The sequence below is a fragment of the Microtus pennsylvanicus genome, chromosome 1 (genome assembly GCF_037038515.1).
Source record: "Microtus pennsylvanicus isolate mMicPen1 chromosome 1, mMicPen1.hap1, whole genome shotgun sequence".
Classification (NCBI taxonomy): Eukaryota; Metazoa; Chordata; class Mammalia; order Rodentia; family Cricetidae; genus Microtus; species Microtus pennsylvanicus.
In genome coordinates this window covers 65,445,822-65,461,733 of record NC_134579.1, presented here as the reverse complement: position 1 = coordinate 65,461,733, position 15,912 = coordinate 65,445,822, and the positions used below count along the sequence as shown (strand labels likewise).

Sequence of the window (15,912 nt, the reverse complement as noted above, 5' to 3'; positions counted from 1 at the left end):
TCCTGGGCTACATATTAAAACCTTAGTTCATGAAAGAAAATATAAAAATAGTGAGGAATGAAAAAATGGTTCAGCAGGTAAAGGGACTTGCTGAACTCAGAAAACCTCAGTTCAATTATTGGGACCCAGATGGTGAAGGGAAATACTGACTCTCACAAGCTGTCCTTTGGCTTCTGTGTGTGTACCATGTGCACACATGTACACACACACACACACACACACACATTCTCTCTATGTCTAAATAAAATATACTTCAAATTTTTAAGGTCAAAAGACAGTATGTATAATAGGAGAAACCATTTTATCCTTTTGTAGTCAAGCTGAGAAATTCAAATCAAATCATGATAGGTCAGGCTGAATTTATATATGTAACAATAATAAGTAGAGGTCATGAATTTGAGGAGTGCAGGAAGCATAGAAGAGTTGATACAAGGAAAAGAGGGACATAAATTATGTCAATATAGTAATCATATATAAAATTTTCAAAAAATTAAAAGATCATTGAACTATAGATAAAATAATATTTTTCAAAATTAAATACTTAGTTATTATTGAGGCTGCTTAAAAATTAGAACTCTCTTTCATTGCTAGTGAAAATTTTAAAATGGTACAGTCTCTAGGAAAATGGTTTAGTGTTTGCTTGGAGAGTTAAATATGTAGCCGTCATATAATACAGAAATTCCATTTTATTACTTATAAAACTGAAAAAAGCTCAAACAGGTTATTTATGCAAATATCCATTGTAACACTGTCCACAACAGACAAGAGGAGGAAGCAACCTAACTCCATCACCAGAGTAACAGAAAAAATGTGAATACATACATACATACATATTCAGGGAATATATATTCACTGAATAATATAACATTTATCTACAATACAGAATGAAGTTCTGATCCATGATGCAAAATGTAAATGAAAGAAACAGAAACAAAGGAAAAAATTATATGTCTTCATGTGTATAAAATATGTGAATTATGCAAATTAGTGCAAATAAAAAGTAGAGAAATCACTCCAGATTGGAAGAGAGAGTTAGGAGTGCTTGCTCCATGGGTAAGGTATCTGTTTGGGTACAGTAGTGATGGAAGTTGCACAGAATTTTCAATGCAGTTAGTATTTCATGATAATATGCTTAAATGAAAAATTTTATGTTAAAGGTATATTTTTAAAAAATGTAATAAAATTTAAAAACAGTTATCAAAGGAAAGGAAAAGAATTTATGGAACAATATTAAACCAGCCATAGAGGCATGCACTCTTATCTTCCCCAGACTTGGAGTATGAGACAGAAGAATCACAAATTTGAAGGCAGACTGGATTACATAGCACTGCCTGGTCTCATGAGGGCTGATGAGACGCCAAGGACAATGGCACGGGGTTTTGATCCTACTTAATGTGCTGGCTTGGTGGGAGCCTAGCCAGTTTGGATGTTCACCTTCCTAGATATGGACAGAGTGGGGAGGACCTAGGACTTACCACAGGGCAGGGAACCCTGACTGCTCTTTGGACTGGAGAGGGAGGGGGAGAGGGGTGGGGAGAAGAGGAGAGGGGTGGGAGGAGGGGGAGAAGAGTGGGAGGAGGGGGAGGAGGGGGAGGGAAATAGGAGGCTGGGAGGAGGTGGAAATTTGTTTTTTTTCTTTATTATTCTCCTTTTATCAATAAAAAAAAGAAAAGAAAAAAAGAAAGAAATTCAATATGTACAATGCTAGAGAAAACATAATTCAAATTCTCAGTTTTTATAAAAAAAAGAGACAGGAAGAAATTCATGAGAGCATTTAAAGTGCTTAGCCCTGAATGGAAAGATGAACTAGCCTTGCTTGTTTTCATAAAGAATGGAGTTTAAGAACACACATACTTAATATTTTTAAAAAGAAAAAATATCAGGTTATTTAAGAGAAGATAGAGTAAATCCCCTAGATGTTTACTAAACAGTTGAGAAGACCCACAAATTAGATGAGAGCTGTGTCCAAAGAAACATGAAGAACTTTGAAGGAAGAAAAGTCAGGCTATTTGGTGTCCTTCTGAATGGCAGACTTGGGATGGATGAAGGCACACAGATAGCAATGGTTCTGGGAAAAGGAAAGGTCTAGTAGCTGTAGATACTGTCCAAAAGTATTCTTTCATAAGACCTAGCAGATGCCAATAAGCTGTTGCCTGTAACTAGCCATCGCTGGAGGTACTGGTAACACAGAAGTGACCAAAACAAACAGCGTCCTGGTCTCAAACAACACATACTCAAAGAGGAAGAATGCAGGTTAAAAAAAATCAATCAAAATAAATCTAAAATTATAATATCAAATTATGTAAAAGTAATGTGAAAATAATGCATATTTTTATGGCAAAGAATAATTATCTTGGACACAACATAAAGGTAATGATATTTCAGCTGAAACACAAACAATGAGGAAACGCCACAGTTGTGCGAGGCACTAAAGGAGATTATGTTACCCAAAGGGCAGGGAAAATGCAAGGCTGCTGTGGTGACCACTTGACAATGCCCAAAAGCAGAACCACCAGCCTGAAAGGCACAAGTAGGTGTTCACATGATCAGAGGTGGTGTTGACATAGGCAGGCCCTTAGTCACATAAGATTTGGGTTTCATGAGATGGGAAGTTGCTAAAGACTTTTGTTTGCATCTTATCTCCTATTATTATTACAGTGGGCATGCGCCTCTACATGAGTGTGACCAGAAGAAAATTCTATGGAGCAGTTTCATCCTCCCCTTCCATTTCCATGTGGATGCTGGGGACAAAAGTCTCTCGGCTTGCATGGCAAGCAGCTGTACCTGCTGACCCATCTTGCCAGACCCTGCTGGAGCATTTTTAAGCAGGAGAAAAATGTCATAATATTTACAAACTTCTTTGTGTTGTGTGAAAGGTAAATGGAAAGTAAAGACAGCTTGTGCAGAAATATTATAGGGCAAGCTGTGGCTTTGCAACATGTAACTTTTAAAAGGGCAAATGGAGTTGGCAGCAATGGAGTGAAATGGAGTGAAAGACAGATCACTGATAAAGGCAGATATATGGATGGATGGATGATAGATAGATAGATAGATAGATAGATAGATAGATAGATAGATAGATAGATGATAGATAGATAGACAGACAGACAGACAGAGGCAATGCTGGCCTGGTTCACTGTTGTGAAATACTATTTGAACTAGGCAAAGATGTGTTACATTTGTTTATGCTGCCGAATATTACTTTAACCGTGTAACAGTGTATTACTCTTGTCTGTGCTGCATTTGTTTAAGGACATAAGGATGTGTGTTTAATTATTTAAAGATGTATTGCATTTGTTTCACTTTGTCTGATTGGTCTAATAAAGAACTGAACAGTCAATAGCTAGGCAGAGAAAGGATAGACAGGGCTGGCAGAGAGAGAATAAATAGGAGGAGAAATCTGGGCTTATGTGGAGGAATGAGAGAAGGAGGAGGAGGTTAAAAACAGCCCAGGGCCAGAAGTAAGGCTGCCATCAGCCAGTAGACATGAGAAGCAGTGAAAGTCAGATATACAGAAAAAGGTAAACAAAGAAAAACAGGTTAATTTAGTTAAAAGAGCTAGCCAGAAAGGAGCCTAAGCGAGCACTCAAAACCAATGATAAGTTTCTGTGTCATGATTTGGGAGCTGGTGGTGGCCTAAAAGAAAAACCTGGTACAGCCACACAACAAAAGAGGTGACCAAGGTAAGAAAGGAATCAGGGTGTACTTGGAGACAGATCTAACTGGGACTGCCCTAGTCAGAGTTCTATGGCTGTGAAGAGACATCACAACCACGCCAGCTCTTAGAAAGGAAAGAATTTGATTGGGAATAGCTTGCAGTTTCAGAGGTTTAATCCACTGTCATCCTGGCAGGGGGAGCGTGGCACCGCACAGCCAGACATGGTGCTGGAGAGGTAGCTAAGAGAGCTACTTCCAGATTCAAAGGCAGCAGGAGAAAAAGGCATTGTGTCTGGTTGGAGCTTTTGAAATCCCAAAACCCACCCCCAAACGATACACTTGCTCTAACAGGGTCACACAGCCTAAGCTCTCTCAAGTAGTACGACTCCCTAATCACCAAGGGTTCAAATATAGAAGCCTATGGGGTCCAATACTGTTCAAACGACTACAGGGGCGTCATAAGTATTAGACATACAGGGTGAGAAAAAGGAAAAATCCAGAATGACTATAGGTCCTAAATTTGAATAACTAAGGAGGTAGTAATGCTATCTCATAGACTGTCCAAAGGCCTGGAACATTAACTAGCACAAACAAACTACTCAGTAAGTTTACATAATTAGGTCTGGCAGAAATAAGAGTTTGGCTTGAGTATGTGTGTGGGCCCTATTAAATATGCAAAGGGTACTTCATCCCAAAACTCTAGATAATCATCTCGTCTGTAGCTATAAACTGGGGACTCATCACACAGAGATGCCTCTAAAGTCAAGCGACTAGACGCCCCCTACAGCGAGTGTGCGGGCTAATGACAAGTTGCTCTGAGAACACGGTTTAAGAAGGAAAAAAAGGAAAGAGACAGAGCTGTGTCACCCAAGAGGTAGACGTCTTCAGCAGAGTGTGGAATCACTGAAGGGAAAGGAAGAAACCTTTTGAGGAAAGAGCGCTGTGGTGCTGAGAGTCCGGTGCTCAAGGAGAAGTGGTTATTGATATCGGCAGCAGAAAGGCAAGGGAAACTTCGGGAACTTCGGCAGCCGCAAGCAGCGGGTAGCGGCTGAAGTGAGGTTAGCAGTTGCTCCACCTGAGCAAGTCCATTTGCGTTTCTGAACATGTTTTGAAAATGAATTGTCAAAACTATTAAAATCGTGAAAGGAAAGGCATGAAAGCCGGGTCACAGCACATGTGAGAGTCAACAAAAGACCCGTACTTTTGTAGTGAGTGAGTCCTGTGCACCCTCCCAGACACTGGTGCCTGGGGCGCAGCGGGGCGGGGGCAGGACTCGTAAGGGATATCACTGTTGAACTTGCGAGCGAAAGTGGGCAGCGGAATTAAAAATGTATGTTTACACAAATCCCTGAACACAGATGTTTAAAGCAGTTTTATGCTTAATTTTTCTAAATTCGAAAGCACCAAGATGCCCTTCGGTAGGCAAAGGAAGAAATATACTGTGACCCAGAGACCAGAAAATGTCCTTCAGTCCACTAAAGAGGCGAACATCAAGCTCTCTAAGGTGTATAGAAACCTCGACTATACAGCATTACTGTCCAAAAGATGCTGATCTGGAAGGCCTGCTAACTACGTAATTTCAACTGCAGAAGTTTCTGGAAAAGTATAGAGACCGTTAAAAGACTACAGTGGCTGTCGGGAGCTTTGGAGAGGGGAGAACAAATAAGGCATGAAACATTTGAGGGTGAACATCCTGTTTGGTGTGCAACGATAGCTATCTGTCACCTAATGCATGTCCAGTCTCAGAGTGAGAGACTAAGAGGAAAGCCCCGTGTAAACTATGAACTTTGGAGCAATCACAGTGAATTGATTCACAGAGGGGAATCGCAGCCCATGTGCTCCTCTTGCAGAAGAGGTGGGGTTGTTAACGGGCAGTTGTGTACGCTCAGGGGAAAGGTACAAACTTGCCTCAACTTTGCTGCAAACCTAAAATAGCCTGAAAATGCATTCATGAATTGAAATTTTCCCCTACGGAGGAGACCATCGACATGCTCATTAAAAAGGTGGGACGTGGGAGTCCTACAATGTCACAATTGCCGGTAAGTGCCACTTCCCACGCTGAGCGGCTGCAACGCGGAGGGTCAGAAAGATCCAAGCCATTCAGCTCGGCAAGCGGAGTGCATCTCACCGACACCTACACCTGAAAGCCAGCTGAAGTCAGTTCCTATTCCCAAGGTGCCGAATTGGAGTCTAATTGATGGGGGCCCATTTATAGAAGCTCTCTCTTTTGTGGAAAAGGCAAAAAAAGCTAGTTTTCCCCTTTGTTAATGTTTTCTTTTAATAGAATCGAGCATTCTGTGGCCCGCCCCCTGCCTCTGGGACTAAGCCACACTTAGTCCTGCTCCTGCCTTTGGGACTGACAAACCTTCCTGGGGTGGAGGGAAGGAAGCAGGGGAAGACCCTGCAGAATGAAAGCTTTAAAGTTCTTACTTGTTACTCCAATAAGAGTCGTGATGGCGAGATCCTGGAAGAGAAACTGGTAGTTTGAAAGGCTGTTTGTCTCCTGGAAACAAAAATGAAAGCAGATTTTTAAAAGAATGGCAAGGTTATAGATAAAATTTAAAAAGACTTGCAATAAGTGTAGATCTACTACTTTAATTTTTCAAGCAGCTCACTGGGGACATGACATTTTCTCGAGCCCATTGGGGTTGGTGAGTGGTAGTGGTTGGGAGGGGCGGTCCCCCATTCTGTGAAGGTGAGGTCCCCTGCATCAGTGCTACTCAGTGTTGTGGGGACGCTGGCCAGATTCAGTGCTGACTTACAGAAAATGTGGGTTTGGTCCAGCACAATAAACCACATATCCCCAGTAGCCACATATACCAGCTGTTTGGTGGCCTGACTCAAATTTTCACTAATGGGAAGTTAGAATGACTGAATTCACAATGTGCATCTTGGGCATTGTTAGGTGAGAGTTACAGGTTTTTTAATAAATTGTCTCGCGGTTCTTGCAAAAGAGTGGCCAAGCCTCTGAGTTCAGAGATGTTGCCTCCCTGCTTACAACGTAAGTGGAAAGGAGATCATAGCATGCCAGATTGAATTATACTTTTGAGGATAATAAACTATTCCAAAATAATAAATTAGGCATTCTGAAACAGGATCAAATTCTCGCGAGCAGCTTCCCCTCTAGCCCCCTCATCAGACAGTCAGAAAACCTATCTAAAGCAATGAGATCAAGAGCTTGAACCTAGGATAAAACAGACACAGAGAGAAGAGGAGCCTGGTTGAGACGTCTGTAGGGATGGCCCCCTTCCTCAGAATCACTATGAAGCGTGAGCACACATTAAATTCACAAACAACAGTGATGTCTCGTCCTCTTTTATATCCTGTTAAATAATATGAGCTACCACCCGATACACATATTTTTATAACATAATTCACCGATTTTCAGATCTATGTAGTTAGGAATGAGAGCTGTGCTAGCTTCTTTACCCTTGAAAATCAATTACTAAACTTTCAGGAGTGTTAAGCTCTCGTTGTGAAACACCTAAATCGTGAAAACATACCACCAAATTAATGGTACTAAATTGAAGTTGGGGTATATGCCAAGCTTGGTACTGCCTGTTTATTTTCCTCTGTTTGGTTTTCTTTTACCTATGCTTCTGTGGGTATTTACGGCCCCTGTGTCTATGTGGTACCTCAGTGTGTGCTGCTATGGTATGTTTCTTTTCAATTCATATTCAGGTGAACCAAGCGGGTAGCTTGATATTTACAACCCTGAAAGTGTAAAGCATCAATAGTTAGGGTGGCCTGCTGGGATGGCTAATGTTGGTGTCCAACTTGGCACACTTGGGAAAGGGAAGCTCAGCTGAAAAACTGCCTCCATCCGATCAGCCTGTGCACCAGCCAATGGGGTGTTTTCTTGATTGTTAATTGGTAGAGGAGGGGCCAGCCCTAGGTGAGCTGAGCCATCCCAGGCAGGTGGGACTAGATTATGTCAGTAACACAGCTGAGCAAGCCAGCGGAAGCAAGCCTGTTCCTCCTCTGGTTTCTGTTTCACACTCCTCCCTTCAGTGGTGGAGAGTAACCCATACACCAAAAAAAAAACCCTTTTCTCCCCTAAGTTTCATTTGGTCCATATTCTATCACAGTGACAGAGACTGAAAGAATGAAGCTGGAATGCCAGTTATTAAGCACCAGTCCAGTCCAGTACTAGAATCCACTCTGTAATGGTCCACACAGGCGAAAGGGACAGTGAAAATAAACAAGAAATTCAATTCTGTTCCTCCATTACCACCCGATGACCTGCTTTCTATGTCAGGAAGCCACCGCTTGACCTGCATGCCTGCCTAGTCCTGGTTTACTTTGCCAACTGTTGAGGACCCTTCTAGAAGGCTCCTTGGTGCACACACATCCCATTTTCACGGAGCGAATGACCACAAGCTTTACTTCTCACCACAGGAGGCTCAGCCCCAAGTCATACCCAGTAGAGCAGCAGAACACCAACATACTGAATCATGCTGTACAGGGCCATGTACTTAAACATACAAAAGGACGTCACGAGAGCAGCGCGGCCTTCCCTGCGTGAGAAAGGGAAAAACGGGGAATGGGGGAAATGAGGAGAGAAATTGGGTGTTATTCTGTGCTTTCTCATCTTGTCTTAGAACAACAAAGAAACAAATAGGTAAAAAAGCCAGACATCTAGTTGTGTGATCACTTGTCTGAAACCAGAGACAGCCTCCAGCCAGTGGCAGCCAAATGACGGGCTGGTCAAGAAAGAGCACTTCTGGGCCAGTGTCCACAGTCTTGAGTTGGCAGTGGACTTTGGTTTACAGTTGCTTTCGTCCATCATGCATGGGATTGTTTCAGGTCCTAAACTCACAGCTAGGAGACCTGGGAACCAGTCTCAGACCTCATGGGCACATGATAATGTGGTTTGGAAGGTCATTCCCCTGTCTCAGTGTCTGTATCTGTGTACAACAGGAAATAAATCAGGTCCTGGAGCATTTTCAAGTGGGTGCTTCTGGAATTTGGCAAACATTTGATCCAAACCTCACCTTGGTGATTCTAACTTTTCCTAAAACTAAAAATAATGTGTAAAATTATTATTATTATTATCATTATAAAATAATGAGTAAAAATAATTACCAGGGCATCAGATTTAAATAGACTGGACACAATGGGTGTACTCCTTTGCGCTGTTGTTGAAAAACTTCAGCAAAAAACAAGGAATTTACCACTTCTTGTTATTTCATACGGGGGTCATGGTGAACTTTAATCTATTCATGATTGGTGTAATAACTTCCTAAGAGTTCAAGACCTGATCCTCATACCAGATCTACTACTGTCATTGGCTCTGCCCAGAAGGTAATTTCTTCCCGTTTCTCACCTCCTCAAGTGAGGTTTTCCCGAGACAATCAAAAGCAGCCAATTTCTCTTCCCCGGCCACCTTATGACCTTCTACAGTACCCCATCTCTTTTAACAAATAGGACTCTCCGTAAGAGTTAGTTGTCTTTGCTGATCTCCCTTAAATCCTCTCACTAAGTTCCCAGTCAACAAACCCTACTCAAGCTTACAGATAAATATCTTAAGCAAAGGAAGCTAGCCAAGTCATTACATCAATATGGCAGGAAAAACTATAGTAGATAAAACACCTTATCTCCAGCTGTCTGTAGTCTCTGAGCACAGGCATATCAGTCTTGCTCTCTGACCCTTGGTTTCGTTATTTACAGAAAGAAATACCAACCACGTCTCCATCGGCAGACTATTCTTTTTTAAGTATAATAGACTATCAGGGGCATTTTAAATTATAAACACGTTAGTGGTGATGACAAAGATCGTCCACGATGTTGTTTCTACTGTTCAAGCCAAAATGTACCAGCATTATAAACATAAGACCAAGGCAAATGCAGTGGGAGTACCAAAGACTAATAAAGATTTTCAAAACTGGGCATGAGAAGGGTACCTCAAGAAAAGGCAAGGAGCCACAAAGGAAGGAAACCTAGTGGGTTTTCCCAATCTCTCAGGACAAAGCCTTTAAACTAGTGATTGCTAGTGCAATTCAAAGCAGTGATAACCCTTTTAAAAATGATCCAACCAATGGCTTTTTCTGGAAACAGCCCTGCTCTCCGCTCTCCCCCTGTTATTTATAACTCCTTTGAAGTCCGCTAGGCAGGAGAATGTATCTTTCAGAAAGCACCTCCTCCTGGCACACAGCTCTTCCTCTCTCCCGCTCCCCCAGAACAGTGTCATCTGCACCCGAAAGTCCAAAGAGAAAAGAAGACTAGGGTAAGTGACTACTTACTTGATGAGATGAGGCACGCATTCTATGTTGGGAGTTTTGGAGGTGAAAGGCGAGGCCACTGATGCCTCCTGCTCTGACAGAGAGATGCCCACATGAGCCATTTTCAAAGCCTGAAAGCAAAGAGTCAGCTTGTCGCGTATGTACGCAAACCTTTACACCTCTACAGAAGGTCAAAAGGTAAGCTGTGATCGCCAACCAGACTTTACCTATCTGCCATCTAAGAAGGAGGTATCGCTAGAGGAGGTGTCACTAGGATACCTACCCAAGGAAGAGGGAACTCCAGAGCCAAGCTTTACCTTAGCACATAGTAACCATTGAATATTTTGTGGCTTTGATCGAAACTTTCCCAAGTCCTTAGTGTCGGTTTACTATGTCCATGACAATGATAGCCATTGCAAGAATTTTTGAGAAATTCTGGCCACACACTGACAGCCACTTACCCCACAGTCATTGGCTCCATCACCGCACATGCCCACAAAGTAGCTAAAAAAGAAACATGAATTGTAGAGGATTGTCAAAGCTAGTTTGGTCATAAAGCTAATTTCTCTAGTTTTAAAAAAAAAGGAACCACTCATATTTAAAGATTTAAACTTTTTACTGTAAGGATGCTCCCTGCTAGAGACTAGTCAAAGCAATGTGTGACTGGTTGGGTCACACAATGGATGGGGAAACCCTGCACACACATCTCTGGGCTTCCCAGTGTCTCACATCGGCATTTCACTGACTAGAGAACAGGGATTTTTTTTTCCTTCACAGAAATGGTAGTGACCACAACTATGTGAAGAGACAACACATAGGAAGAGAGAGTTAGAGGAGGAGTCACATTGATATGGTCCATCATGAGGTTTCATTAACAGGAAATAAGTTGTCAAAGGGACAAATGCTGGACACTCATCTGTAAATGGAGACTCTTGGTGTCTAAGCATCCAAATGATATAATAGAAGCTGGTTTAGCAAGGGACTATTTTAATATTGAGGGATTTGATGATCCTCTCTGTTGTATAATTGTGGTGATAGCTTATCAGGATATAGGCTAAATTCTTCCTCTTTCAGTGGCTGGGCTCAGCTTACATTTCCTGTCTCATTTCCTACCATGCCCTATCATGGCCCTGTGTTCTCTTATGACAGTTCTCAACTTTAAATGCAACAATGACTGGAGTCGGGTATTTTGCCAAAACACTGTGTTCCAGTCCTGTATGAACAATTAAATCAGTACCACTCAAAAGCATGGAACTGATACTACTACTTTTTGTAAGTTTTCCCTATTAACTGTGGTCTGCCTAGGGTAAGAATCACTCCTGAGCCAACTGCACAGTTCCCCATGCCTCTCCATCCCCTTGACTGCCATGTTCCCATCACTTCATCAGAGGCAAAAAACCTACTCCAGTTTCTGAAATTCTTCCACTAGACTTGACTTTTGCCCTGGAGACATTCTTGCAAAGATGGTCCCGTTGATCAGTATCTAAAAAAAAAAAAAGGAAAAACTTTTTGTCATGGCAAGTCACACACAATACAATTGAAAGTAGAACATTAGCTGGTAATGTCCATGAATAAGAAAAAAAATTTTCCCAAGGAAATACATTTATTTATTTATTTATTTTGTATTTTAAGATGGACATTGAGACTTTTGTTATCAAGTAACTTCAATGGAAACAAAAGATAAGTATTTGTGAAAACAATGCCCTATTGAATTTAACCCAGCTCCCCTGGGAAATATGAGCCAGAAAAGTCTTGATCTTTGTGCGAAATTGAACCAAAGGAATCTGAAGAATCACAACAGAGAAACAGAGCACAGCCACGGGAGAAGGCAAGAATCCAACTGTTTCCCAGAAAATTATTCCCAGCTAGCAGAAAGCCACCAGGTGGCAAAATAGAGATGATCTGGGCCTCTGGACTTGAACAGTTATGATGCTCAGCTGGGTATCCCAAACTTAATGAGCCCTGAAACATGGATGATTTGCAGGTGGGATATCTTGCCCTGGTTCCCTGCTCCATACTTGAAATTCTTCCGTACGCCATCGATGTGTCCCTTGCTCCCTGTGGCTGTGATCTCAGCTCAGGGTTCAGTCAAAGTCTATTGGTTTGCAAATGAGTTACTTGCCCCTATGAGAAATCTATTCTTTGTAAAAGAGCTTTAAGTTTGGTCCCTTCAGAACAGGAGTCTCTACCACAAGTGCAAGGTCACTCTCCTGTCCTTGCCTGGCTTTCTGCCCCACTGTTGACTTCCTACTAAACTGTTAAATGCCCTCACCATGACAAGATCGTGAGAGCCACCCAAAGTCAATCCTCCAAGCTGCAACTTTAGTCCTAGAAGTTAGCATAAAGTTGACTTCTCATATTTACTATTTTCAAATCTAGTAGGAAATAATAGTAACTTTACAAAAACATTTCTCTGTCTTGGGATATATATAACTAGTTGTGTTTTCCTTTATTTTATTTACTTACTTATACATTTATTTTATTTTGGTTTATTTTCCGAGACACAGTTTTTCTGTCTACTGCTGACTGTCGTGAAACTCACTCTGTAGAATAGGCTAGCATCGAACTCAGAGATCCTCCTGTCTCTGCCTCCTGAGTGCTGCACCACCACCACCCGGTTCGAGTTATCTGCTGGAACTATTTGGGATGGTAAGTGACATGTTCATCATCCTCACAGAAATGGCATTGCTTTCTTAAGACTGACCTTTGGCAGTAAGCTGCTGAAATGTTGACTTATAACCTGGAAGGACTTTCCACTTAGGGCAAAATGGTAACTCCCTTCTCTGCCATTATCTGGAACTTCTTCTCTGATGTTGATGTAGCTGTCCTGCAAAGGAGAGTGCAATGTTTCATTGTCTTCCGACTGCTCAAGTGACTAGGACCACAACATATCTGACAGAAAGAACTAAGTTCCACCAGGGTCTCTCTTTAAAAGTCTCACTCCAGCCCTGACCCCTCAGAGAGCGACAGCCTCTTTGCTGCACTGATCTCCGTGCACCTCAGCCACTGGCAAATAGGAGAATAGCCCTTCCTCGTGCCCTGTTCTCATCTCGATGCCATCTCTACAAGTCCCAGAGATGAGTGCACTTCACACATTTCAAGTGTCAGATACAAAAGCCCTGCAACTTAACAACTCTCTCCTTGAAGGGAGAACTCGTTGGATTTTTTCCCCTAAATAGAATTAGTATTGCTCCATACAGACACAATGGAGACAGAATACTAACAAGACTGGAGATAAATGAACAATTTTTTTTCCTACCCTGAAGACATAGTCTGATTGTCCAGTTCACACAACAGGTCTTGCCAAGGGACTAAGTCCCCTTTGAACCCAATGGAGTGACTGACAGGCAAGGAGAAATGGGAAGTTAAGTTCACTGTTCTGCTTACTGTGTTCTTTCTAATAAAAAGCCAAAGATTTTTTTATTGTTTTTATTGAGCTATATCTTTTTCTCCCTTCCCTTTCTCTCCCCTTCCCTTCTACCCTCTCCCATGGTCCCCATGCTCCCAATTTACTCAGGAAATCTTGTGTTTTTCTACTTTCCATGTAGTTTAGATCCATGTATGTCTCCCTTAGGGTCATCATTGTTGTCTAGGTTCTCTGGGATTGTGACTTGTAGGCTTGTTTTTCTTCATTTTATATCTAAAAGGGCACTTATGAGTGAGGGCATATGATATTTGTCTATCTGGATCTGGGTTATTTCACTCAATATCATATTTTCTAGCTCCATTCATTTGCCTGCAAATTTTAAGATGCCATTATTTTTTTCTGCTGTGTAGTACTCCATTGTGTAAATGTACCACATTTTTCTTATCCTTTCTTTGATCAAAGGGCATTTAGGTTGTTTCCAGGTTCTGACTAAGACAAACAATGAACATAGTTGAACACATGTCCTTGTGGCACGGTTGAGCATCATTTGGATATATACCCAAAAGTGGTATTGTTGGGTCTTGAGGTAAGTTGTTTCCTAATATTCTGAGAAATCACCATACTGATATTCAAAGGGGCTGTACCAATTTGCACATCTACCAGCAATGCAGAAGTGTTCCCTTTATCCCACATCCTCTCCAGCATAAGTTGTCATCAGTGTTTTTGATCTTGGCCATTCTTACAGGTATAAGACGGAATCTCAGAGTTGTTTTGATTTGCATTTCTCTGATGGCTAAGGATGTTGAGCATTTCCTTAAGTGTCTTTCAGCCATTTTAGATTCCTCTTTTGAGAGTTCTCTGTTTAGGTCTGTACCCCATACTCTTAATGGATTATTTGTTCTTTTGATGACCAATTTCTTGGGTTCTTTGTTTATTTTGGAGATCAGTCCTCTGTTCGATATGGGGTTGTTGAACATCTTTTCCCATTCTGTAGGCTGTTGTTTTGTCTTATGACCATGTCCTTTGCTTTACAGAATCTTTTCAGTTTCAGGAGGTCCCGTTTATTAATTGTTTCTCTCAATGTCTGTGCTGCTGTTATATTTATGAAGTGGTCTTTTATGCCAATTCAAGTGTATTTCCCACTTTCTCTTCTATGTTCAGTGTGGCTGGCTTGAAGTTGAGGTCTTTGACCCATTTGGACTTGAGTTTTGTGCATGGTGTTAGATATGGGTCTATTTTCATTCTTCTACATATTGATATGTGGGTATGTCAGCACTATTTGTTGAGTGTGCTTTTCTTTGTTATTTTATATTTTTTGTTTCTTTGTCAAAAATTCGAAGGTGTGTGGATTGATATCTGGGTCTTTAATTAGGTTCCATTGGTCCTCCTGTCTGTTTTTATGCCAATACCAGGCAGTTTTCAGTATTGTAGCTCTGTAGTAGAGTTGGAAGTCAGGAATTGTGATGTCTCCAGAAATTTTTTTACTATACAGGATTGATTTGGCTATCCTGTGTTTTTTGCTTTTACATACGAAGTTGAATACTGTTCTTTTGAGGTCTGTGAAGAATTTTGCTGGGCATTGCATTGAATCTGTAGATTGCTTTTGGTATGATTGCCTTTTTTACTATGTTAATTCTACCTACCCAAGAGCATGAGAGATTTTTCCATTTTCTGGAGTCTTCTTCAATTTCTTTCTTCACAGATTTAAAGTTCTTGTCATACAGGTCTTCTACTTGTTTGGTTAGAGTTACTCCAAGATATTGTATGCTATTTGTGGCAATTTGAAGGGTGAGGCTTCTCTGATTTCTTTCTGAACCCATTTATCATCTGTGTAAAGAAAGGCTACTGATTTTTCCAGTTAATCTTGTATCCTGACATCTTACTGAAGGTGTTTGTGAGTGGTAGAACTTCCTTGGTAGAACTTTTTTGGTTGCTTATGTAAACTATCATACCATCAGCAAATAGTGAAAGTGTAAAAGATTTTTAAGAGTAAAAGAATTATTACTTTCAGAAGTCAAGAAAGCCTGTGCCTTAGAATACAGGAAAAGTGTGGGAAACTGACACAATTGGGTTCATATTTGTTAGACACCTGTAGAAGTTTATGGACTTGGAGTTGTCTCAAAACTTGTGCTAGTCACAACTATTAACCCCCACTATGTGCCCAGTCTGATAACACAGCAGAGTGCCTGTGTTCAGGCGTACCTGGTTCCCAAATGGAATCTGTTTCTTCTCTTCTACTAGTTTCCAAGAGATGGATGCTGATGAAGAACCAGTGGCTTCATTTGCCTCAACAAGAATGATTTTCTGACCTTCAGAAACCATCCCAGACTTTCTGGCCACCGTTATTGCAGTCTGAAGATTGTCGCCTAGAATATAGGAAAAACATCCCAAGACGATGATAAAGAGAACACACCAATACACACAGCACTTAAAAAATTAGGCTAAGTGTTTGGTTGTTATGGTAGGTATGAAGATCTTTCCCAGTCTGACCTGGGATTCCATAATCCCTGTTCTGGTTCTGGTTCTTTTTTTTTTTTATCATGTTACTTCCTAACTAACCAACATATTTTTTGTAAGCAAGTAGGAAGGAACACTTCTAAGAAAAATGTATTCATGTTATTTGTTGCAATCTTTATAAATGTGCAGCAAGTCTTTTGGTTTAGTATC

General features: G+C 41.2%; 1 protein-coding gene across 4 annotated transcripts in view; it reads right to left on the bottom strand.

The window, feature by feature from the left end:
* Positions 1 to 15,912, bottom strand: part of Atp13a4 (ATPase 13A4) — a 128,689-nt gene that overhangs the window by 16,208 nt on the left and 96,569 nt on the right. For all 4 annotated transcript variants that reach the window (XR_012910086.1, XM_075967577.1, XM_075967568.1 and 1 more), the window contains exons 19-25: positions 15,448 to 15,611; positions 12,583 to 12,705; positions 11,282 to 11,361; positions 10,340 to 10,382; positions 9,900 to 10,009; positions 8,078 to 8,174; positions 6,088 to 6,160 (exon numbers count right to left, since the gene is read on the bottom strand). Coding sequence is in view for 3 of the 4 variants with exons in the window: in XM_075967577.1 (XP_075823692.1) it covers positions 6,088 to 6,160; positions 8,078 to 8,174; positions 9,900 to 10,009; positions 10,340 to 10,382; positions 11,282 to 11,361; positions 12,583 to 12,705; positions 15,448 to 15,611 (690 nt within the window). In the remaining variant the exon portion in view is untranslated. The remainder of the gene's footprint in view (positions 1 to 6,087; positions 6,161 to 8,077; positions 8,175 to 9,899; positions 10,010 to 10,339; positions 10,383 to 11,281; positions 11,362 to 12,582; positions 12,706 to 15,447; positions 15,612 to 15,912) is intronic.